General features: G+C 34.8%; 1 protein-coding gene across 1 annotated transcript; it reads left to right on the forward strand.

The window, feature by feature from the left end:
- Positions 1–2,461: 2,461 nt before the first annotated feature.
- On the forward strand, positions 2,462–24,359 carry Prosalpha2 (proteasome alpha2 subunit). Its single transcript, XM_081736191.1, has 6 exons — positions 2,462–2,616; positions 10,855–10,931; positions 17,740–17,853; positions 19,828–19,969; positions 22,918–23,073; positions 24,005–24,359. The coding sequence occupies exons 1-6, from the start codon at positions 2,576–2,578 to the stop codon at positions 24,177–24,179; spliced, it is 705 nt and encodes a 234-aa protein (XP_081592317.1). The 5' UTR covers positions 2,462–2,575; the 3' UTR covers positions 24,180–24,359.
- The last annotated feature ends 1,873 nt before the right edge of the window (positions 24,360–26,232 follow it).

The raw sequence follows: 26,232 nt of genomic DNA on the forward strand, positions 1-26,232 counted from the left end.
TGATGTCGCTAATTGCCCATTTGTGGTCCACTGACGCTTACGGCATGGGGACAATTCAGTGTGAGTGGCAAAACCATTCAGCAGCACCTTCATCAACTGAGGAAACACAAGAAGTTGGGTCGATGGGTCCCACATAACTTGATTCCGGGTCAAAAGGCAACGCAAGCAGACACCTGTGTTTCTTTGCTGTCTCGTCTGAGGAAGGAGCCATTTCTGGACAAGGTGTTGCCATGTGATGAGAAATGGGTCCTGTACGAAGTTCCACGGCGCCGTCATAATTGGTTAGCATCCCATGAACGGTTCCAATACAGCCGAAACCAGTACTACACCAGAAGAAAGTCCTCCTGTGTGTTGATGAACTGCTCGTGGCATCGTGCATCGGGAACTGCTACCAGCTGGTCATCGCATCAATCCAACTGTGTACTGTCAGCAGTTGAGCCGTGTTCAAGAGAAACTCAAAACTCTGGAGCCAGCACTTCTGAATCCCAAAGGGGTCCTTATGTTACAGGACAACGCTAAGCCCCTCGTGGCTAGGATGACCCGGGACACCATTTTACGCCTTGGATAGGAAACACTATTGCATCCGCCATACTCCCTGGACATTGCACCGTCCGATTATCATCTGTTCCCTTCCTTGGACAATCACTTTAAAGGATGCCAGCTCAAATCCCAAGTAGAGGTGCAAAATGCACTTGATAACTTCTTCACTTCACGGAACACCAACCTCTACCGCAATGGAATAAATGGCCTTCCAGAACGTTTGCAGAAGGTTGTCGATCTATTCTTGATCTTCCAGATACGTGTTAGGTGACATATCAATGTCCGGAGGTGGTGGGTGAGAAAGCGATAGAACTTTCTTGTTTACCTATATAGATCGGTTCTGTGTATTGAAATAGTTATGCACAAAGGTATAATGTTTGGTCGGGGGCAGTAGTTCTTGGTTAAACATAATACAAACTATCTGTAATATAATTTATGAAATTATTATTATTATTACTATTATTATTATTATTATTATTATTATTATTAATAATAATAATAATAATAATAATAATAATAATAATAATAATAATAATAATAATAATAATAATAATAATAATAATAATAAGCTAAAACAGTGTTTTTAGTTTTCCGGAAGGAAACCAAAATTTTCCAGTTTTTTTCAGGCTTCAAAAACACTAGCTGTAACACATTTTTTTTAGATTGTAGCTGCCCCCTTTCAAAAACGACGGGCCCCTCCTACAGAAACCTGCTGGCTACACCTCTCATCTTAGGTGACATATCGATGTTCTAAGGTGATAGGTCAAAAAGCGACAGAACTTTCTTCGTTAATTTTATACATACTATGTAAAACTACTGTATAAGTTCTAGTATCTCGAGTTCGGGAAGTCGGAATGTCAGGGGTCCAGTTTACTTCCCTGCAACCGAAAAGTACCTTGGAAGTGTCATCAAAGAAGTAACTAAAAAAAAAAAAGAGCAAATGATCCCAGGTCAGTATTTGTAACACACAAGTTCAGATCAGTACTTACGGAGTTCTAAACCGTAAGAAAGTAGGAGGAAACGGGAGCAAATACAAAAAGTTGAAACACAGACATAAATCAAAACAATTGTCTCGATCGATAGATGCTTTCACAATTGTTGAAAGGTGTAATTAAAAACATTGGTTTCGGTTTTGAAAAACGCATTTGTGGTTTCGGTTTTGAAAAACGCATTTGCGGTTTCGGTTTTGAAAACCGCTTTTGCGGTTTCGGTTTTGAAAACCGCTTTTGCGGTTTCGGTTTTGAAAACCGTTTTTGCGGTTTCGGTTTTGAAAACCGCATCTGCGGTTTCGGTTTTGAAAACCGCATTTGCGGTTTCGGTTTTGAAAACCGCATTTGCAGTTTCGGTTTTGAAAACCGCTTTTGCGGTTTCGGTTTTGAAAACCGCTTTTGCGGTTTCGGTTTTGAAAACCGCTTTTGCGGTTTCGGTTTTGAAAACCGCTTTTGCGGTTTCGGTTTTCAAAACCGCATTTGCGGTTTTCGGTTTTCAGAAAACCGGTTTTCTCAAAAACCGAAAACCGCAAATGTCACAAAAATTCAACAGCACTAGTTCAGATCCGTGTGAGCTGGGCTTTATTTTATCTTGTCACACAATCGACTACATCAAACAAGGGGGTCATTCCATATCACTCTTCGCAAAAGTGATTGTGCAGCAACTCTACACAAAAAAATAAAAAATGTCATTTTAGATAGTATGAGAAGTAATTGTTTAAGTTTGATATGTACATACATTTTCATACATAGTAGAAGAAATGGAAAAGTATGCATTTGGGATACTCTACCCTACTTCCTTCAAGCAATACTAGAAATAATGCTAGTTACTGCTGGCTGGGCCGATTGTGCAATCTGTATCATTAATTGTGCGTTGATGGACATCATTAATAAATGTACCAATAAGACATAAATTTTGTGCTTCCCTGACGCAAACCGATACTGAATTTTCGGGGAATCAAAGAAATGAACTAACTGAACCTGATCATCTCAAATAGATCACACCTTCCTTACTCAAGTCACCGGTAAATGCAAAGAACGAAATCATGGCGTCTGAGCGGTATAGCTTTTCCCTAACAACATTTAGGTAAGTATATTATAATACGTCAGTTATAAGAATTATATAAATAAATACAACCACTTGTATAATAGAACTTCGGAATTACAAATTTAAGCTGAAGAGCACTTCGTAGATTTTACCAAAGTTATTTGAATATGGCATGTTGCAATGATGACATTTCGGTTTTTAGAGACTACACAATGGACTATAATGTAAAAATTGAAGGCGATATGGAGTAGCAAAACCCCATACGTTTAAGTTAACCCATAAAATATATAGCCTATGTATAGTTGAAGGGGGCCAACTTTGTTTTTGTCTCGAAAAGTTACAATTTTGCTAATTTCTGTTTATATTACGTTATGTTAGTTTAGGTATGACTGCTTGCATCATTGTATTCATATTCTCTAATGTGTGCTTAAGGTAAGTAAATGTACTTATATTCCAGTCTTAAATGAGACACAAATCAATTGCGTTTCTCTTTAAATTACTTCTGTAAATCCCTATCTTTTTTTCATTATACCTATTTGTGGCCCCCTTAATCTAGACATACCCCAAGTATTTACTTTTGAGGAGCACATAGATTTGTGAAATACTATGTGTAGTGTTCAGTATTCATTGGGATAAGGAATTCGTAGAAACCTATAGACGAACATTTTTTCAAGTTTTAGATTATGCAGGTATTTTATGATTTGTCTTTTTACTGTTCACGATCCCGGTTCAGCATAAACGTCTTTAGCTTCTCCCATTTTGTGTAGGCGGAGAGCTAGAAACGAGTAGAAATTAAGTTCAACGCAATTCTGGTTCAGATTGCTCAGTCTGCATGTGCAGTTATTCCTATTGAGCTTAGGGAAAACGTATGCAAATAGAAATAAACGGTGATGTAAAATTAATAGAATGAAGGCAATAAGGAGAAACGAAAAGTATCGAGTATACTTATCGATACAATGTTATACACTCCAAACTCTGTTATCCCCGTAAAGGTTGGCTATAACGGCATTTATTCCGAAGTTGGGCGTCCGCTTTCGCCACGTTTTTCGCTGTTATCTCTTTTCCACACTTTCTGCAACTTGTTATTAGGTTCATTAATACGTGCTCTTCACAAAGTTTTAAAAGATTTTGCTCGTTATCAACGTATTGCTTCACAAATGTTAAAACTGTTAGTTCATTTCCCTTGTACATTCGCCATGTTGATAACATATATATTCGTTTCTTTCCCACAATGCAACTGGTCAGTTACCTTGCGCCAAGTAGTTCCCTCCGCTCGCCGTATAGTCCCATGTTTATAACAGCTTATATATAACAAATAAATAAATTTTTCGAGACTTGTATATTATCAAGTACACAAACGTTCAAATTATCCATATCTTCCTGTAAATTTAAAAAAAAAAAATATGCCGGAAACGGACGCCCAACTTTGGAATTTAACCCGCTATAACTGTCATTCTTTTAGCCCCAAGAGAAGAAATTTTCATTGTGCAAGTCATATTTTTACTAAAGATATGTAGCTCACTAAGCAGCCGAATGTTCTGAACAGCTCTTTTGGATGATCGAATGAGTTATGGCTGGACCTATCAACTGTGTCATCATACGCATACCATAATTTCAAGTCCTGTACCATATTTTCAATATAGTATGCAAAGGTACCATAAGCCTGATGCATGAGATGTGACTATTTTCCTTCTCTTTCTATTGGAAAATTGGACATTTTTTAAGATAGTAAACTTTACAATACACTCTGCAGCTGCGCATCTATAAGTAGGGCAGCTTTTAAAGGTAATAGGGCTAATCTGCAGATGTCAGCCATGCATTAAACCTACATAAACCTGTTTTCAACATTGTATTACTGTTTATTTTTTACTTTAATGTACCTTACCTAAAATTACTTTTCTTTCATTTCAATAGTAAACTGTTTCGTGGCTAAGCAGTTAGCGTATACGCCTTTGGCGTGGGAATCCCGGGTTCAATACCCGAAGGGAGCTCATGTGCTTGGAATCCCACGTTGAGCTGTAGGTCCACATCTCGTATAACCTCGTTGCTGAAAAGGACACTCTAAACTCAAAATCATTTCCGTCGTCCACTCTTAACTGTTAATCACAACTATTTCTTATTTTTATGTTTTCTTTGCGAACGCATTCATCTGTACTGTATTAATGTATTAATACTGGATAAGTGTTAAATGTTGCAAACTACGCAGTTTTTAGAAATAACAAAGACCATCTTCTCATGTTTCCAACCAACACTATAAACAACTAGTATTATGTAAATAAACTTCAAAGGCGGAATCCCCTATTAAATACATGCTCCTGGTACATCGAAAATAACAAAGCACTTACAAAAATGTTTCTTCCCTGTACTTTGCCACACAAGGGGATACTTATATTCATGAAATATGAATTTCTCTTAGCAGGAAAATTAGTGCCACTGCACTCTCTCTGACTTAGAAAGTGTTTCTGGCATATGAATTTTGGTGTTCCTCTTTTCACCATCAACCTTTACCATGTAAAAATGTGACGAATCGATTGATATATTTACAGCTACGCTACATTTCCTATCGACGCTAATTCAGTGGCAATTCAGAATCGAAAAGCGTGACAGTTTGCCGAAAATTCAATGCAAGTGTCTGTTTTAACATTGGTGCACTACACCACGCAGTCAACTTCCTGAAGACCTACATATCATTTACACTTGAAGAAGTCGATTTTCATGCAATGTGATGTAAAGAAAATCGGTTTGTCTTCATATTTTTCATAATGGATGAGTTAAGTATGACGTATTTCTGCGAGTGCTTCCGGCATTGTTTGTTTCCAGTGGGTCCCAAAGACATGAGGTACATACGAAACCTGAAGTGTTCTGTTTTGCAGTGAGTTGAAAGAGAGAGTTGCAGTTCTTGTTCAAATTTCTGAAAGAAAGGACTTCAAAGATCAAGTGGATGAAAGACGCCAGGTAAGGAAACGTATATACATGAACATAAACACAGACCAGTCTGTCCTTTCTTTACCTAGCAGACATAGTTTAAAACTGGAAACGTGTGTTTTGTAACCTTGGACTTGGTTGAAAGCTGAAGTACCAAATTACTTGACTTATCCATATAGAGTTCAACTGTTTATTAATATACATAAGTGGTTTGTCCAAGTACAACAGGAGTTTAGTCACATTTCATGGGAGCTGAATGTATGAATATTTACTGAGGCTTTGGAAAGCCTGTGTTTAGGGTGCGGACTTGGTAGTATAGTAGTAAGGACACGGTAAGCACAGGACCTGCGTTCGGTTCTTCGCTCAGTCCTGCATATTTTCTCTTTTTGAATTTAAGAACTGGCAAGCTCTGTGATATAACCGATGAAACCCACGGTGTCTGTCGGTCACGAAATTAGAAAACGGTCATAAAGGTGAAGAAAAAGTGACGAAATTTAGCTTTTGGGTCACGATTTTTTTTAATCTGTACAAATATAAGTATAGACTAGAAAATTTTGTTCTATAAAACGTCAAAATTCACCACCATAAATGTCTATGGTCGGCTTGAGATGCTACTAAGTCGCAAGCAAAGCACGTTTCTATCGCATGCATGAAAATTCGGCCCAATTCGCGCCCAAATTCGCTCTTGAGAATGTACTAAGTTGTATCGTTTGGGAAAGAATTTGATTTCAAGTTATCTGCACTACTCAATAAGACAAAAAAAAAAAAAATCTTCCTATTTAAAAGTATTAATAAGTATATGAAATGCGCACTCTTAGCACGGGAAGAAAGGTTTATGGCAATATATGAAAGATATTTTCCACCCGTTTAGGATACGTATTTAAATGGAAATGAAAAGATAGACCAAGTGCTTACTACAGGGTTCCCACTCGTCCTGGAAAATCCATTTCTGTCCTTGAAATTTATATAAATACTCAATGTCAGATTTTTCATAATTATAATGAAGATTTTAATTGATTCCTATTTTTGTGCTGAACAGGGTTGGCTGGTTTAAACCAAAAAAATGTTCGTAAAAATGTGTTTGTAAAATCTTGATGAACACACATTTGTGGATTATCACGTTTCGCTCCCGTATATTATTCGTATTATATTCAGACCTAAATTCCCCATTCATTGCTCAAAAAGATTATACTACAAAAGCAACTTTTATAAGTTTGTAAATGTTTATTTTGTGATTTTTTTTTTTTTTTTTTTTTTTGTAGTTGTTATTATTGTTATGTAATTGCAATCGAAGAAAAATTCTAAATATTGTTTCGTTTCAATGTTTACTATTGATAAAATACATCGAGAATGCCGTACTTTTTGTGTGTGTGTGCGGGGGGGGGGGGTGTCATACAGAACCCACGAGAGGCATTTAGTGAAATAAGTATCTTTGGTATCTATTTATGTATAAATGAGTCTGAGCCAAAGTGGACTCGAATAATTCGTATCTTTATTCACTTTTCTTATTGGTATGCAGATTAAGTCGTTGTATTTCTTTAATTTGGACCAATAAAAGTCGTTGTTAACTAACTTGAACTAAGTTAGTTCTTCTGTACTCCGTAGTACTTTGAAATTGTTCATATGTGATTCTATATAATGGTTTCACTTGTGCAACTGTTTATCTTTTTGTCCTTCTGAAATTAGTCTTGACAGTTATATTAAGAAGAAGCATGTAAAGATTAGTACAGTGTATTTTTATCAGGATTCCTTCGTGAGTGAGTCGGCAGACGTATCGCATTTGTCGCCAATTAGTCCTGGTTCCGAGTTCAAATGGAGGACAATTTCTCTCGGATGTAACTCGAGAAGCGGTTTTTATTCCGCTTTAAGCTTATGTGACCCCTTCCAGCATAACCCGGTTGTTGCATAATATCATCAAGGCGAAACAAACTTATTTCTGTCCATATATGATATGAATATATAGAGCAAATTATTTAAACCATAAAAACCTGGTTTAAACCAAAAAAACCCGGTTTTTTGGGTTTTTTTTTAATAAAAACTATGGTTTTTGCCAACCCTGGTGCTGAATAATAATTTGTCGTGATCCTGCATATGTGGGTGGTTGGTGGGCGGGCTTTCTTTCTCCCAACAGGGTTCTTGGCTGGGAGAACTTCTCTCTACTTTCATACACTAGTCCGTCAACCTATTATTGGTTGCTGTCTTCACTAGCACTATCCTCCAGAAACTGTGCTTTCTACCAGTATCAATCCTCCATAATCAGTCTATTTTTCGCAACAGTACTTACTCTTCAGTAAAATTTCATATGAATGCTATTTGTGACGTCATAGAACAAGGGGAAAGATATAAGTGAAAATGTACAGCAGATGCAAAAAAAGAAAAGGAAATTGATGGAAATAAGTGAAGCTTGGAGACCTGAAGCAAACCAACTTGCGCATGAAGAAGAGCAGAAGTCTTGCTCTATTTTATTGACATAGTCAAATGTTATCCGCAGAGCAGCTTCGCTAGGGAAGAAAAAGATTATGTCTATAGATGAGGAAATCACACAACTCTGTACTAAGTTGAAAAACTTGTAATATAATTCCTTTTTTCCCCTAATTATATCTATCATGCAATGAAGATACCATGTACAAAAAATATATTTTTGTTTGTAAATTTGTTCGGTGCACAATTAAAACGTCATGTAAAAAGAATGAAAATACATGTGCTGGATGTGGGTGGATCGGGTGGCTATAAGGGGAGTTGGGAGGCCACAAAAAAAAAAAAGCACATTACGCTACGCTTTGTGTATTTAATTATGTATTAATACTATACTTGCATTAATATTCACTGCATAAGCTACTATACTTTTCATTTCACAGTTGTGAGTTTTAAACCTACAGCTGTGATCCTGTTATACTTTCCTGTGTCGAATTCCTGGAAAATTGGTGATTTGTCCTGGAAACGTCCTGGAATTTTTGGGAGGAAAGAGAGTGGGAACCCTGGTACCATCGTCAAGAAGTCCTTTCACAAACGGTGCAGCCGTTATTGTTTTCGAAAAGTCTCCTCTTCCCCTTAGAATATGCATTTCAGTTGGAGTGGATTTTAGTTTAGCTTTACGTTCAGCAGCGAGTCTATATGAGATGTGGATCTACACCTTAAGGTCCACAACTTGAAGCTCCCACCAGGAATCGAACCCGGGTCTTCTGCGGCATAGGCGTAAGCGCTATCCAGATAGCCACGAGAGAGTTCAGAATACGCATTTCAATCCAAGTGTAGAACTATTGATACATACCCAGGGAAACTAAAGTTATGCTTAAATATTCATTTTAAACGTTCAACTGTGTCCTTACTTTCGCCATTTTATGAATACAAAAAGGAAATTAAAATATTACAGGCATGTTCTTGAGATGCAGAATTTTCGAAAACCCTGGTGCACGTTTTAACTTACTTTCAATAAGGATTTTATACTGAGTTCCATCTGCCTAATTTGAAGGGATCATGAGATATATATAATTTTGTCATAAATTTTGAACCTCTCTCTCCTTAGAATATACAGGTTGATAAAAGAGACAAAATTTAAAAAAAAAAAAAAAAAAAAAGGATCAAGATCAAGTCAAATGTGCTCAAAGATTCATTCCAAACGGTTCACCCGCTTTCCCATGATGATGAAACTGTCAACGTCGGTGTAATTTTTATATAGAGTGCTAAGAATATCACAGAAGTTGCTTCCCTTCCCTCGCTTACAAACTTAATTTTCTAGAACCACATAGCATCTTATTTATAATAAGATGATTATATATGAGGCTTTATCTTTAGAATGTGATGGGTTCATGAGATACTCAATTTTTAGAATACATTTTAAACCCCCTCTTTCAGCCCTTTCAGGATACACATATTATTGAAAGTTACATGATAAAAACTGACTTGATCCGAGTGTTCAAAAATTCATTTCATACGGTTGAACCGTTTTTCAATGATAATGAGACAGACAACAGCGATTTGAATATAGAGGAAAACATTACAGAAATGCCCCCCTTTCTCTTAGAAATGGAATTTTTGAAAACACTGGGACGTAAATTATTTTTGATGAGTTTCGTTTCCTTACTTGAGGGGGGTCCTGGGACACTATTTTTGTCATAATTTTTTTACTTCCTTATGCCCTTAGGATACTTGTTTTAACCAAAGTGACATGATAAATTTCCAGTTTTGAGTTAGGTACTGACCATGTTCAAAAATTAATTTCAAACAGTTCAGCCCGTTATGTGTATGCAAACGTTCCAGTTAAGATAAAAAGGATGTGTGTTACAACGATATGTACAGGGTGTCCGAGAAGTCCTTCCCTGATTACAGAAATTATCGGGCCATTCTTCTTCGCTGAGGATACCATCACATTTGCAGTGTACCTGGATATGTTGCAGCTGTATGCTGTTCCTCAGCTGCTTCAGTATCGCCCTGATGTCGTTTTTCAGCAAGACGGTGTACCACCTCATTGGGGTTTGGACGTCCGTGCCTATCTCGATAGGACATTTCCTGGGCGATGGATTGGTCGTGATGGACCAACAGCTTGGCCTCCACGCTCTCCTGACATAACCCCATTAGACTTCTTTTTATGGGGTTATGTCAAGGATGAGGTCTACCGAACACGTGTACCAGATCTTGAAACCCTGCAGCAACGAATAACCACAGTCGTTGCATCGATCCCTCCAGTGATGTTGGCTAATGTGTGGATGGAAATTGAATATCGCCTAGATGTGCTACGTGCTACCAAGGGTGCTCATGTGGAAGTGTACTGATGTGACCAAAACTTTTATAGTTTGTAAACAATTCAACACCAGTTTCATATTTCTATCTTATTTCTAGCCTGAGTTATCAATTTCTGTAATCAGGGAAGGACTTCTCGGACACCCTGTACAATTGTGAACTAAAAATTGTGAGTATTCAGTGTTAAATTAATTCAAGGTTTCTCCTCAAGCCTCCTGTACAATATGAAATGATTAAATCAGTACATTGTCAAAATTCTTGGTTTTTAATTGGAATCTTAAATCTATATATATAATTGCGAATATTCCTGTATTGTATTTAAATTTGTATTATTAAGATCTTATCTTTATACGGATTAAGATCCTAGTTTCAGATTTATATTCGATTAATGTCTTAGAATGGTCTGAAATACAGCATTTTATTTACGTTTTAAGGAAAATAAATTTGATTTAAATCAATCATCCCTGAAATTATTCATTCATGAAGTTAGATTATCTTGATAATTTGTCAGTTCTCTTTTAAAATTCAGTATTCATTAATTTTACTTAGTGTCATTGTTCACATCTGTACTAAACTAACATCTGTCGTCTAATTCTTCAATTTTTTTTTCAGTCCTTCAGGGAAACTAGTACAGATTGAGTATGCTTTGGCAGCTGTGGCTTCAGGAGCACCATCCGTTGGAATTAAGGGTAACTAACTAGACAAATAATATTGATTAAGAAGCAAAGAAACAAAGGAACAGGAAGGATAGTAGGAGTGAAATTAATTACATACACAGTGGCGGCTCGTGACGAAAGGCACATCGATAAAAATTTCAATTGTATCGTTACAAGCTAAGGAGAGGACACTTTTACTAATGTCGTAATTCTTGGATTCAACCATTGGAACATGAGGTAAGTTTTCTCCCTGTTGCTTGTAGCGAGACATTTGTAATTTTTACTGACATGACTTCCTTCGTGAGCGCGCCATTATACGTACACTAATATACAGTGTGTCCAAGTGAAAATATACCAATATCGGTAAGTAATTTGAATAACTCGAGAACCAATAGTGATAAAGTCGTCTGATTTTGTTTTTCCGAAAGAGGAAATAATAGAATTTTATATTCAGAAAACAAAAAGAAAACAAAAAACTCCACGTGTGCTCCTTTTGTTGCTCTGTGAACATCAAGGCGGTACTCAGCGTATCTCCAGCTGTTCCGTAACATTTGAGGTGTCACTAATCCAGGCATTGATAATTTTTTTGGTCTTAGATCATCGAAATCTTGACCTTGGGTCTGGTATACAAAAGTCTTCACGTACCTCCAAAGAAAGAAAGAAAGAAAGAAAAAAAAGTCCAGGAGTCAGGTCTTGCGATCTGGGGGACCATTCAATGAGACCTCCCCTTCCAATCCAGTTATTCTGGATATGCATATTGCCAACCTGGGTTGCTCTTGATAAAATTTAGTAAAACTTGAATATGTAGAGCACTCTGAGCTCCCCAGATTGATCTAATTTGCATGAAGCAAATCTATATCTACTTGCATTTATATGAGAGGTAAGTTTGGGGATACTCCACCACTGGTTGCATTGATTGAGGGCCAACCAGAGCCCTATTAAAATGATAACAACAATGTCTACTTAAACATGTGTATTTTAAGAGAATTAGTAATCATTTATGTGTAAAGTGTTGTTTGTGTAATGAAGACTTAAGAAAGTGTAATTTAATGTGTAACTCATGTATAACGAATTGGGTTAGCACAGAATTTGGTTGTGACACATACCTGTTGTTGATGATTAGCGGAACCAAGCACTGAATGATCGTATACTAGTAACAGCAGTCGGTTGTATTTCAACGTTGAACTTCTTAGACTGTTCTCTTAGTGTTTGAAGTTAATAATGTTTTAACTTGACGAATTGTAGAACTTTAAATGCTACTTCTCTAATATCGATCCTCTGACATCGATCCTCTGATAGTGATACTCTGATAATGATGTCATTGAATAAAATAAAAGGTTTTTATACAACTCAAACTGCTGACGATCCAGTAATACGGTTTCAGCACTCGGGCCGATTTTCGTCCACGTGCGTCCCAGATCTAAAAAGATCTTATTCAACCAAATTCTCATAACCTCAATTCAATCATGATGACACGAAACAATGTCACTTTCTTGATGTCCTCATTGTCCGAAGAAAAGTGTGGATGTTAACAAATTTATTACATAACATTACAAGTTCTTGTTGATAGACTAGAATTCATACAATTTGAAGTATACACATACTGTATTCTTTGCACATATCTCTTTAGAGATAAACAAGAGTAAATTAGGTCTCCTGAAACTCAAGACCGTACTACAATTAAACTAAACAAATTAAACCAATAATTAATAATTATCTATGGTCTTGACAATATTGTTTTTCCTCAACACAAAGCAAGTTCCCAGCAATTGTTAGTGCCATCTAACTGCAGAGACGGTCTAGTGGTTTATATTCGTATTGTTATCTTATCTTCATTGTACGGTTACAGGGGACTTGAATTCTGCTAACCAAAAACAGCACTTCACTTTCTGATGAACAATGAAGGACGCCATTTTGCTCATGACTAATGCACATTTGTGAAGTCCTGTTGCATTCAGTTGTCTGGGCATATAATTCTATTCCTTCCTCTTTCCGAAAAACAAAGTTCTATCACTATTGGTTCTCGAGTTTTTCAGATTTCTTACTGATATATTTTCATCCAGACACACTATATTATAATATATAAACACGACCATCTTAAGGTATTTAGTATGGGTTACGCCACATAAATATCTTAAACCTTTGTGCCTCTTTGTAATTGCTGACGATGTTGAAGGTATCAGAGGAGGTTGAGAGGCCTCTCTATATATAGGATGAGGACTTTCTGGAAACAAGTACTGTGTCATTTTAATTCATGTAGATGTTCTGAAAGACTTGATGGTGATGCATCCTTGTAATTGGTATAACGAACGTGTTCTATTTTTCTAATGTGTGTGCCTTTTCGACGGCTATGTAAATGTCTTGACATGAAACCTGACATCGTCACTTAGAGTATCATTGTGATTTGTGAATAAACTTCTGTATCCTGTTAAGTTTTTTCTAAGGTTCTTTGGGGACACGAATACTGTTTTATAATCAGGGACCAAAATTATAGATAAAATATTGTATAAGAAATAGTGTTGTTGAATAAGCGTAAAATGCACTAATTTTTCGCATCGCGGTCTATTATGGTGTGTTTCTATGTCCAGCACGTCACTGCAGAAATAAAGAAATAATGCCTCCATGTAAGTAATTGTGCAGTTGTTGTTTAGAATTAAACAGATTGTATATGAAAAAATCGAAAAGTGAAAATCAGGGACACATTCGGAGAATGGTGGCTTCATAGGCACGCTGCTTTTCTCCACCAAAATTCAGAACGTCAAAAGAGTAACAAATTTAAACGTTAGAAGTAATTTATAAAATATTACATACACAAATTAATTTTAGAAATATTTATTGAATTTCTACATTCACTTTTGTCACGGTTGCAGTACATCACTATTGTCTTGACAACATAGACACAAAGATTAATATTTGTAGTTCAGATCATTTTATTTTGCTTATAAATTGTCATCCTATGAGAAAATGTACCTACCTTAGTGCAAAATTATATTAGCAAATTAAAAGAACTACAAAAAATAATGAAAAATTACCGATGCTTACCGAGAACTGACGAAAAAAATCACAGAAACTTAAGAAAGATGACAAAAGAAAAAAGTAAAATACAAAAATTGTAAAAAATGACCTGAAAGCTGAAGATTGGTAAATAATAATAATAATAATAAAATCTTTTTTGTGTAACATCCCACGATTATCCCCTTTTTGGTAAGGTAGACGATGATTAAAGCAAATGAATAATTGAATTGAAAGGAAGAATTGGTGGATTGAAAAAGGAGGCAAACGGGAGTACTTCGAGAAAACCCACGGACACTATGTTGTCCACATAAACACTTGGGTGGGGATCGAACCTGAAACTGCACGCACCACAGGTAAGCGCTTTACCACTGAGGCCACCATGGACCCCATTGAAAATTGGCAAAATGTGCACTTTAAAATTGCCCCCTTTTTTGTTTTTGTTTGTTTGTTTTCTTTTAGAATGAAGATAATGTTATGTGTATTTAATGAGCATTGTCCGCGATACCTGAAGCAATATCACATTTCAAAATTTCGTTACTGAATTCTCTATGTGTGTGTGTGTGTGTGTGTGTGTGTGGTGTGTGTGTGTTGTTTATGAATTTTTCAATTTTGAGCCCTCCATTCGATGGATCATCAGAAACTAAGAAGTGATGGAATTTTTCGCGTAACTCTTACCGTTCCCGGGATATTTGCCAAGAAGTTCCGATTTCGGGAGATTTGAAGAGCCATCTCGGGAACCGTAAATCATAGAGAGATGATATTGGTGGTGAACAATACCAATATTGATTCAATAACAATACCAGTTATTGATTCAATAATTATTACGTGATTACTTAATCAAATAAATTTAATATACAATTTCATAATAAATTTCGGAAAACTTAATTCTTTTTAAGTTCGTTCTGGCAATGATCTTTTAGAATTCTCAAATGATTTTATCTGCTATTAAATATGAGTATTTAATCTATCTATTAAAATGCTACAATACCAATTAAAAATTGCCTGAGCTCCAATCTATAACTCTGGCTTCCAAATCTTTCATTTACGGTTGTGTGAGATTTCACGTTTAACAGAGACAAACATTTTAAGTATTTGAACTTTAAATAGTCTAAATTTATTAACTATATCTTTTTCATAAAGTTTATGATATAAAATTATTGTTCAAAGCCTTTGTATTTTAATAAGCCTTCTCTAAAATTAATGCATGTGAGTTGTGCTTCCATCTTCCGAGTTCTTTTAAACTATAAGTTGAGGATATTTATATGTTTGTGGTCAATCCTTTCGACAATGAGATGTCGGAAACTACAGGCTCTAGAAAGATGACGTTTTCACTGATCGATTGGAAATTTGCGTAGATTGTCCAGTTCTAATTGAATATTTAAAAATAAAACATGGTCATTATTTCTTTATTACATTTTTTAGGGTACACTGGAAACGTTTAAATTAAAAAAAAAAACTAAAGCATCATATCCTACGCGTTATACATTTCAACACCACAATGTTGTGTATTGGGTTGTATATGTCTCAGGCGTATGTTTCATGGCCAAATAATAATGAAAAAGGAAGGATAACCATTTCTCGAGTGTAAGATAAATCTTTATTTTTTGAGTGTTTTGCCCAATGAACACCATATATAACTGACATTATAATTAATTGTATATGTAATGTATTTGCTTATTACATACTGCATGCAAGAAGAAAGAAAACACTGGTCATACATGAATTAGAAACTCCAACCGGAAGTAGGCTCAAATCTTGCAAACGGTGCGAGATATTGAGAAAAAATAATCGAAAAAATCTCTCCTTTATGATACCCCTTGCCGATTTTTTAAATCAAGAAGTCTTTCACTTGTGTCTGTAAAGGGACATGTACATTCATGTCCAAAATGATTGTCGCATATCTATAACTGTCTTCTTGTAAGAATATAATTTGATAATGGTTTTGCAGGGTACTTTTAACACTGATACTATGTGTATAATCGGGAAATGTGTATTTGTGGTAAATTTCGTAGGAAAAGAATTATAAATATGAAAATTAGAATGAGTAAAATAAATGTTGCTAAATGGACAAGAAAGTTTTATTTTCGTTTTATTGTTCTTATTTACTGCTCTTTTGACATGAAATTTGCCACATACATGTCTTTGTCAATTATACAAATACCAACATTATAAAAATTACCGGGTGAATTCGTTATCAAATTAAATTCCTACAACATATTTATAGACATGCGACAATAATTTTGGACATGAGTGTACATATGTTGTGAGGAATGAGGAGATTTATGCTCATATGCGAATGATGCGCTGTGTAGAGAGCGCAGGTTCAGCTAGTATGCTATTAAATATATATATTATTAAGTACATGTACTGAAACGTGATTTGAATCAAATTTTTACAATTTTTATAAAACGTAACAGTTTACTGCGTCCAGTTAATTGTATTAAACTGTTTCAGCAATCTTTGGTGCCTTCGTCAGTTGTTCTGACATTCTGAAAAGTTAAGAAAGAAAGTGAGCCTTAGAGCTACTGACGATGGCAACAGAGATAGCTGAAGTTGCAATTTTTATTATTATTATTATTATTATTATTATTAAGTTTGCTGAGGTTGGCTAATTTATCTCAATGGTGTACGCGTAAAAATCAATAATCTCCATTAAATAATACGTAGACAATGTAAATAACATAAAGTATGTAAACTATGTAAACAATATATATAATCAACATGATACTTCAATTGAAAATTTTTCAATAATATAAAAGTAGTAGGGAAGGAGGAAAAACATATTTTTAATGGTAGAAATTCAGATTTGAAGTTATTTCTCTCTAGTAGAAAAGTGAAAGATTCATTGTAACGTGTTAATGTGCATGTAACTAAATAAATAGGCGTAATATAAAAATAAATCACTCTTTATAATGTCAAATCGATCATAGAAAAATAAATGTCAATCTGTAGCAGAGTGTCATGTGATTGTTGATACTTCTAGAAAGCCTTGTTGTTAATGTGTGATAATACTTGATTAGTTATAATAGAAAATCTTTCGTTACATTTGAAAAGACCAATAAATACATAGGACATTCCTTTTATTTTTATTTATTTATTTTTATTATTATTTATTTATTTTCATTATGTCTTGCGCAAGTGTTTCGGTAATATAATTTAGTACTTCAGAATTATTTCATTGCTTTTTTGAATTCTAGTATATCTTCTGCATCCATGCAAGTTGAAAATACAGGTTCATTAAGTAATCGACTTGCATATAATGTTCTTTGGGAAAAGTAAAAAAAAAGTTTCATAATGCCTTTAATTGTTATTAAATTAGCGGCTTTACATTTACTAGCAACCTTGCACAACGTAATAGCTTTCGTAACAGTCCGTTTAGAGTTTAATCTTGAGCAACCGAAAGACAGTTGAACACCACATGGTTAGGATTTGTCATCCCTTTACTGTCACTTTTACAGAGTTCGAGAATCTTGCTTATGTGATCTATGCAGTTGTTGTCTTATGGTGGATTACATAGTAGATACCATTTACAACCAGATAACCCATATTATTTTAGTTCCCTGTAACACGAAGGAAGAAGTTACTTTCTTATATTTTGTTTCCTTTGAAAAATAATAGATTTAACTCTAAAATTTTAGAAGTTGTGCATACATATTCTCAATTTGCAAGTATTTTTCAGTTTGTTTTTTTTCTATACAAGTAAATAATATTAATTATATATAATCTGCACGGGAAAAATATGATGTAGACTACGTATAGAGTAAAATTATATTCTACAGCACATCACTGATTTATCTTCTCTTTTTTTTTCTTTCTTTTTTTTCAGCGAAGGCAGGAGTTGTGTTAGCTACTGAAAACAAACATAAGAATATCTTATATGAAGAACACAGTGTTCACAAGGTTGAGATGATTACAAAACATATTGGTATGGTGTATAGTGGTAAGTTGTGTAATTCTTCTTTGTTTTGCTTTACTAGTCTATTTTACCTGAATCCTGCAGTAGTGAAGTGGAGAAACGTAACAAGTATTGTAAGTCGACTTCCCACATACATACACATCCCAAAAAATGTATTTAAACTCATATCCAGGGACCGGATGTTTAGGCATTAAAAACCTGGAAAATAGACAGTAAGTTAGCACTAAAATGTAACTCGATTCAAGGTTGAGAATGATCGCTTTTCCACGGATGTAACCGGGACATATTTGAAGCACGCAAGAACATATGGATCAAATTCATTGAGCACATGTTCGCCTTCCAACACTTGTCCGATTGCTTTTAGTTTGTCTAAGTCCTTATTGGCTGCAGTAACTCTTTCACATTTCTTACGAACCACCTGGCACAGAACAAATTTTGTCCACTAAAGAGGAAAAATGTTCCAGGAGTTGCTCAAGGTTTTTTATCTTTCTTCCAGAAACGTTATTGCGCTTGGCAAAATTGAATAGTGGGTAGCAGTGAAAGCTAAATCGTTTCGCACATTATTGTTCAACAGTTGTTGTGTTATACGAATTGATGAGACATCCTCTTCAGACAGAGAATTTAATACTTCCTCTGCGGTCTGAAAGTTAGTTGCGCAATATAGAGTTGCAGAAATCCAAGTAACCTACCTTGTTACTACTGAGTTTGGAGGTAACGCAAGTTCAGTGGCGTTTATTTAAATAGCTGGATATGGGATGGAGCTTTGAGAAATATTTTCTTGGCATTGAAGATTAAAGCATGTACTTCCGGGAATAAACCACGAACTTCCTCAGCAATTTGATGCAGAGCATGTGCGAGACACGTTATGTGAAGCAGAGATCCTCCATGGCTAAGCGATTAACGTACGCGCCTTTGGTGTGGGAGACCCGGGTTCGATTCTCAGTGGGAGCTCGTGTGGTTCGGATTCCACGTTAATCAGTAGGTCCCGTCTCATATAGCCTCGCTGCTTAAACTCAAAATCAAGTCAACGTTATGTGAAGCATAGCTGAAAAAAAACTTGAAGTGCCGTGGTCCTGCCTCCAATAAAACAATATTTTGATAAACAAAATAATATCTTGATTAACACCATCCGCCAAAGTAAATCATTTTCAAGAAGTCATTTTTTTTTCCACAGAGGTATACCTGATTCTATAAATGGCTTACACAAATATGCAGAAAACTTAGACTGACGGCTAGTAGTAGTGTACTAGGTAATCAGTGAAGGTTTTGCTAATTTTTATTTTCAATTTGATGCAGATTTATGTTGGCAATTTCTAAATTATATTTAACGTGATTTTTTTTTCTCCGCATAATTCACTGTCTGTTCACATTACTTACAATGAAGTATGTATCCGTCAGTTGTAAATACATCACAACCGAAAGTCTTCACATAATTATTAAATTTACTACTCAGAGATGTGACTTCCTTAGGCATCTTGAAAAAGCTTCTTTTGCTCACAAGATATATTTTGCGCAAGAAACGCAACCATATATCTTAATTAGAATACGTAGTATTACTAATGTTCATCATGTAATTACACTGCGAGGAGTACCCGATTCAGCCACGTGTATTTTACTTAGTGCCACGCGTTGCTAGAAGTTGTAGCCATTTTAAAATATTTCGGGTCTGTGATTTTACTAATGTTTGATTAATGTTACAGGTATATATATACATGTATATGTGCAGCAGTGTTCTTTACTTTTGTGTCTTGATTATGTGGAGTACGATTTTCTTTTTTTGCTTTAATCTATGAATTACGGTAAAAAAAAAATTGATAATCCTGTCTTCCATGGTGATTGTAGAACATAGGTGTGTAAGAATTCTTTCGAACATATCTCGTGTCAAGGTATTGGCTTGGCTGTTGAATTTAGTGAGAAATACGAATTAAATTTTACGAGGATTTGTTTTCCCTTGCCTTAATATAAACATTGAAAATATAACATTGAATTTTATTACAGGTATGGGACCAGATTACAGACTGCTCGTGAAAAGAGCGAGAAAAATGGCACAACAATATTACTTAGTGTATAAGGAGCCTATACCAACAGCTCAACTAGTTCAGCGTGTTGCAATGGTTATGCAAGAATATACACAGTCTGGGTAAGTAAATTTTTAGTTTAAGAATTGGTTGTAAAGATTCTGTTTAGAATTTTTAAAAATAACAAATCGAATTGAGCTTCCATAAAATGGAATAATAACAACCCAGGTCAAGCTACAGACATGTGAACTACTAAGTATTACGTGGAGTTACAGACTTAAAAAGATGAACACTTGAGAACAATTGAAATACATACTTAGACTGTTGTTAGACTATTGAAATGCTTTATTTAGACATTTTATCATATAAAATAGACAAAAATTTATTGGAAGACTATGGTAACATAATTGTAAAAGTTAACAGCAAATTATTCAGTCAGAAGAAACAGTAGTGTAGATTATTGTTTCCGTGTTTCGAATCCGGTGCACCGGAACTGACTGAAAAAATAACATTTTCGTAGTGTGTTGTGGCATATTTTGGGATGGTTTTATTTCCTATGAAAATAGGAAGATAATTTTCTTTTTGATTTATATACTGATAATTTGAGCAAGAATTTCACTCAGTGGCATTTCAGCATTTCTTTCTCAAATAAAATCTTGGTTAGAAAAACTCGAGTAATGACGTAAATACCGATTTAACTCATCATTTGATAGTCCTTTGGTCATGTCGATTCCCCGCTATTTACACATAACAAACAAAGAAGGAAACCTTCTGAGATGTATCTCAGCAAGGCTCATGTTACAGGCTTCCAAATTCTTGAATATCTTAATATCGCTTTCTTTTCAGTGACGAAATGGACAATTTGTACGAACCTGTAGGATGTCGAAGAACAGTGAAGCTATATTTAACCAGATGTACCTATACTAATACAACAGTATGATAGCTTGCATTGCTATGCAAAAGGAATCATTGCGCAGATGCTCACAAATCAGGTCGTCTGATCAGAATTTTCCTGATAAAAATGTTTAAGTTTCAGAATATAAAAGTAGTGGTTCATCATATGTCCTTAAGGCAAAACTTATCGTACACCACATAACTTCTGCATCAATAAGTGTGTGTAAAATTGATCTTGAAGTTTGCTTCTTTGTTTGAGGATCATATTCGTAGCAGCAGCGTTCACCTTGGGGAGTGAGTTAAACAGAAATGTGGAATCATTTCTGTTCTTTTACATTTCCGAACACTGCTATGTATAAGCATAACATGTTTTATAGAATGCCCCTGTTCTTTCGACAAGTGTCAAACGCAAAAATGGCAAGATATAGCGAGAAGCAAAATTTTGATATAGATTCATCATTTCAAGAATAGGTTCCGTCTCCATCCTCATCATCTGTTGTACGCAAAAATGGTAGTTTTAGCAACTTCCAAATTCAGTATTATAGCGAGAGATGTTTTTTGTACACTACTTCCGAAGAAGTCACCAGGCGATCCATACATGGCATAGCGGTAAAGTTGACAGCTTAACTAATAAAGTGTCGGGCCTCCGTTTGCTAGGACCTCAGCGTGAACCTTCGTGGAAAGAGGTTCCAACGTTCCATCTATTCCTCCCTCAAGGTGATACCCAGTACTGCCGGCAGATTGGGACACTTCGACGGGATCACAAATGGTGTTCAGTTCGTCCAACAGACGTTCGATGGGGTTGAGAATCGGGAATTCGAGGAAGGCAGTACACTCTAACCCCTATCACCGCTTCCTTTTTTATCTTAGTGTTAACTATGTAGATTATATTTCTAAAAAAGTAAAAATCAGGTCTGGATTTTGTTGTAGGTACCGGATTAAAATAAAAGAAAGCCCGAGTCTCAAGCGCTGAGATATCGAAAAAAGAAAGAAAAAAAGAAAAAAAAGAAAAACGAGAAAGAATAATACGAAGAAAAATTAAGTTAGATCAGTATGGAGAGTATATCAAAAAGGGACAGAAGAGTTTGGCAATAAGTCGCCACGGCAGGGAAAAGTGGAGGGCTTAAAACAATCAAAAAAGGTCAATATAATTGTTGCACAGAATTATAGTCATACTACCGTATAGCAATGGCGAGTTGGTGGCGGGGAACACTGTCACCTTAATTGAAATATTGGTCCATTCTGTAGAACTGTCAGTGTGGAAACCACTGAATTGTCCAAATGCTCAGGTGGTGTGTAGTGTTCATGCTATCAGAAACGACAAGCAACAGACCCTACACCAAGAGAAAGCACTCCATACCACAGTGAAAAATTATATTATGCTGTGAAGAGATGTGAAGAAAGTTTTAAGCTGAATTAAAGGTACTGAGATAGACAAGAGGCGTTGTCGAAACAGTACGGCATTTTCAGATTGAGACCTACTTAATAATAAATTATAGCTAAATATTAATATGCGTCAATTTACTTCATTATACAAGTTCTACATTTTCAGCGCTACGTGCTATTATAGGTATTCTAATCATGGATTGTCTTCCATTACCTTGCCTCCCCGCTTCTGCTTTTCAAACACGTTACCTCTTGATAAAGCTGGTTTCCAAAGGCTTGCTGTATCTCATATCGTATTTCGATTGGTCTTTATCAAATTAACACAAAACTTAATGTTAGTTGTACTTTAATTTCGAGTCCACAGAACTTAACTTTAACTACGTTCCAATTTTGATTACATAATGCCATTTGTACAGCTCCAATTAAAGACTATAATTTCAAATAACAAGATTATGCCTTGTTTCCTCCCTCAGCACTGCACTTATTGATGATACTATGTTAATAATTTCGACGTAGTACGTTTTATCATGAATCGTTATATTTGCTCTTGGTTCACAATCACAATAACCTCAATTACCTGTAGATAAATTAATACCTGCGATATCTTTATCTTATATTATCATTATTTTCTCTTTATAGGTATATATGGACCTATATTCTAAACAATATACCTTTACTTGGGTACATTTTTTATATAAGTTTATTTTCTTCTTTTGAACTAATGTGCATATAACGCTCTACATATTATATTGTAAGTTCTGGTTGTAATATGAACCTAATTCTGTTTCAGTGGTGTGCGACCTTTTGGTGTTTCATTGTTGATATGCGGATGGGATGATGGTAAACCATACCTTTTCCAGTGCGATCCCTCTGGAGCGTATTTCGCGTGGAAAGCGACTGCAATGGGCAAGAACTTCATCAATGGCAAAACTTTCTTAGAAAAGAGGTATAGAAATTCTAAGTTTGTAAATTAAAGACATTGCTTGGTATTATTAGTTGTGAACTATTAAAGAAAGAAGAAAAAAAGCTAAACATTTCTAAAACTTAAGAAATTCTTGTTCTTTAAGTAAACTTGTATATGTCAGTTATTAATTGAGGAAACATTTGAAATTATAACTAGTAATGTGCATTGTAGAAGCAAACGAAAGATGTTTTTAATTTGACATCTACAATGCTTTACCGTTCACCAATTGCGATTCCAGCCAACAGCAGTAATTCTTTACTTTCCAAGAAAACATGTTTTGCTCCGTGACAATCAGAAATATTATTATTGACTGCAGGTACCCTCCTGCATAAACTTTATGTTACTCCATTGCCTTTAAGTGATGTTAAAGAGCGCTTTTATTTTCTTCTCTTCAGCACTTTTGTTGAAGTCGATTAATATTTTTATCAATAAAGTTTTTTGGTGTTTAATTTTTCTTTCGTGGTCAGTCGATAACCGTGTCGTCGTAGCTATTCCTTTTGAATACCTTTCAAGGTGATAGTTTATTCTGAGAGATGTTTTGAATCAAAAATGCTTGTGGTATGATATAAAGGAATGGTAAAAACTACATTCTTCAATATTGGATGATAATTGAATTCTCTTCTCAAGTAGAGATCTGTGTTTGTCAGTTTTCTATATATACATTGTGTATGTTGATCATTATCTTTCTTGATCACAAGCGTACATTAAAATGGTAACATAAAATTACTTGAAGCTTGAATAGAGAGAAAGGATTAAAATTTAGTAGTATTTAGGATGTCGTGTTACAAAAATAAAGAAGTAAATAAAAGCTTAAGTGAAAAAACAATAGAACTTCATAAAACATTAAGTTGATTTATGTCTACCTTCGTAAAAGAATCACCAAATATATTTTAACTCAGTAATATTTTTTCAGGTACAATGAAGATCTTGAATTGGACGACGCTGTTCATACTGCAATTCTAACTTTGAAGGAAGGTTTCGAGGGCCAAATGACAGCAGACAATATTGAGATAGGAATTTGTGATTCAAATGGTTTCCGAAGATTAGAACCAAATGAAATTACAGACTATCTTGCAAACACAAATTAACATGTATTTATATATAATTGCTAAGATTAATACTTGTTTCTCGGAACGATAAAAAATTTGTTTTGAAATACTTGGAGTTTGCAATTAATTTTGTATATTTTGCGCGTGCGCTAAACACAGACCGGTTTTATGCATGTTAATCAAATAAAGTGTTATAATAACTTTTTTTTACCGAAATAATTATTTTTGTTATTTATGTATCCTTTTTCATTATTCAGAAAATTCAGTTTCAGGTCGTTATTTGATATTGAGAAGGAAAATCAGAAAATATTCTGAAATGTCAGTGTGTTTGATTGTATATTTTGTTGGTTTGTGTTACTTTATTCACTGCCCATATTAGTTTTTAGTGGTTATGTAATAGTTCAGTGGCACTATAAGCAACACTTCAGACGAAGAGAGAACTTGTTAGTTCGTCGGTGCGGGTCAGTACATTGTCTTTCGTCACTTCTACATTGGCTTTTTATTTGTTTACTTCTTCTTCTTCTTCTTCTTCTTCTTCTTATTATTATTATTATTATTATTATTATTATTATTATTATTATTATTATTATTATTATTATTATTATTATTATTATTATTATTCAGGTAGCTTATCCAACACCGAAAGTAAACCACTTTCCTCTTGAAATAAAACTTCTGAGGTATGTACCAATGGAAGTGTGCCACCTATTTGGTTTTATGAATATACTTCCTGACTTTTATTGACGTAAACAGTTCTTCGGTATTTTGAAACTTAGGAAGTTGTGCAAAAACTGTAGTCGAGTACCAGGATTTTATTGGAAAAAAAAAAAAAACTGTAGTCGAGTACCATGGTTTTTATTGAAAAAAAAAAAACTTTCTTTGGTTTAAACTTTTTTTTTCATTTTTATGTAAACCAGATTTCTTTGGTTTAAATACGTAATTTGCTCTATGTATTTATATTACATATGAACAGAAAGAAGTTTGTTTCGCCTTGCTGTTATTATGCAACAACAGGGTTATGCTGGAAGGGGCCTTACAAGCTTAAATCGGGATCCAAACAGCTTCCCGGCTTACATCCGAGAGAAATTGTCCACCATTTGGACTCAAAACCGAGACTAATTGGCCACAAATGCAATGAGTGCCGATTCACTCACGAAGGACTCCTGATAAAAATACGTTGTACTGAGCTTTACATACTTGTTACTATACTTGTCAAGAGTCATTTCAGGACAAAAAAATAAATAGTTGCACAAGTGAAACCATTATACAGAATTACATATAAATTGGGGAACTCCCGCGTTAGCTATTGGGAAAATCATATTATTACTTTGAATGCAAAGCAAATCCTGTTATTGCTTTGCATGTAAAAATCTAAAGTCAACGTATCATAATCAGTACGCTAAAACTGAGGTATTAAATTCCAAATTTAGTATGTAGATATCTTTCAATAAAATTAAAACGAAGTCCAATTTAAGCTAATGTTGGAAGCTACATAGGCAATCGATAAATTTTGCCAATGTCTATCAATATATTTAGACAATCTTTGCTTCTTTATAAAACAAACACTCAGGCAAGCAAAAATATACAATTTGGCTTCGTTTCGTATGTTTAGGCTTAACATCTTTATGTAATACCGAGGTTATCAAGAAGACTCGCTTTAACCTTTAGTTTACCATTGACAGTACACTGTCAAAAGTGTACATCCGTTCGTCCCGCTGCCACTGTACTGACAGAGGCGAAAGGTCTACTTTTACCAGCGACACACCGGTTGAGAACCAACCTTTTTGGTTTCTTTCAGTATGGACTATCTCTTCATACAATAAGGCACATCATTTTAAAAAATAAGTGTGCTGTTCCTACTTTTTTCTAGCTTTTAACAGCAATAAAAATTTAGGTTTGTGATTTTTAAAAAGAATGGCTTTTAAATTTTAAAAACTCTACGTTTCACAGGATTTTATAAATGTTTCGCAGGGAATGTCATGGTGATTCAACGTATAGTACAGTCCGCATTGGAAGAAGGCGAAGAAAACTCTTCTTTTTTTTTTACCACAGCTAGGAGTGCGGGGGGGAAGAGTGAAATTGAGAAATCGTG

The sequence above is a fragment of the Thermobia domestica genome, chromosome 13 (assembly GCF_964235325.1).
Source record: "Thermobia domestica chromosome 13, izTheDome1.hap1.1, whole genome shotgun sequence".
In the NCBI taxonomy this organism is placed as follows: Eukaryota; Metazoa; Arthropoda; class Insecta; order Zygentoma; family Lepismatidae; genus Thermobia; species Thermobia domestica.

Excerpts from the sequence above, each read along its gene's own strand:
- Prosalpha2 (XM_081736191.1), top strand. The coding sequence starts at position 2,576 with ATGGCGTCTGAGCGGTATAGCTTTTCCCTAACAACATTTAG. Across the intron at positions 2,617-10,854 it reads TTTTCCCTAACAACATTTAG|TCCTTCAGGGAAACTAGTAC; the intron begins GTAAGTATATTA and ends TTTTTTTTTCAG. Across the intron at positions 19,970-22,917 it reads CAAGAATATACACAGTCTGG|TGGTGTGCGACCTTTTGGTG; the intron begins GTAAGTAAATTT and ends ATTCTGTTTCAG.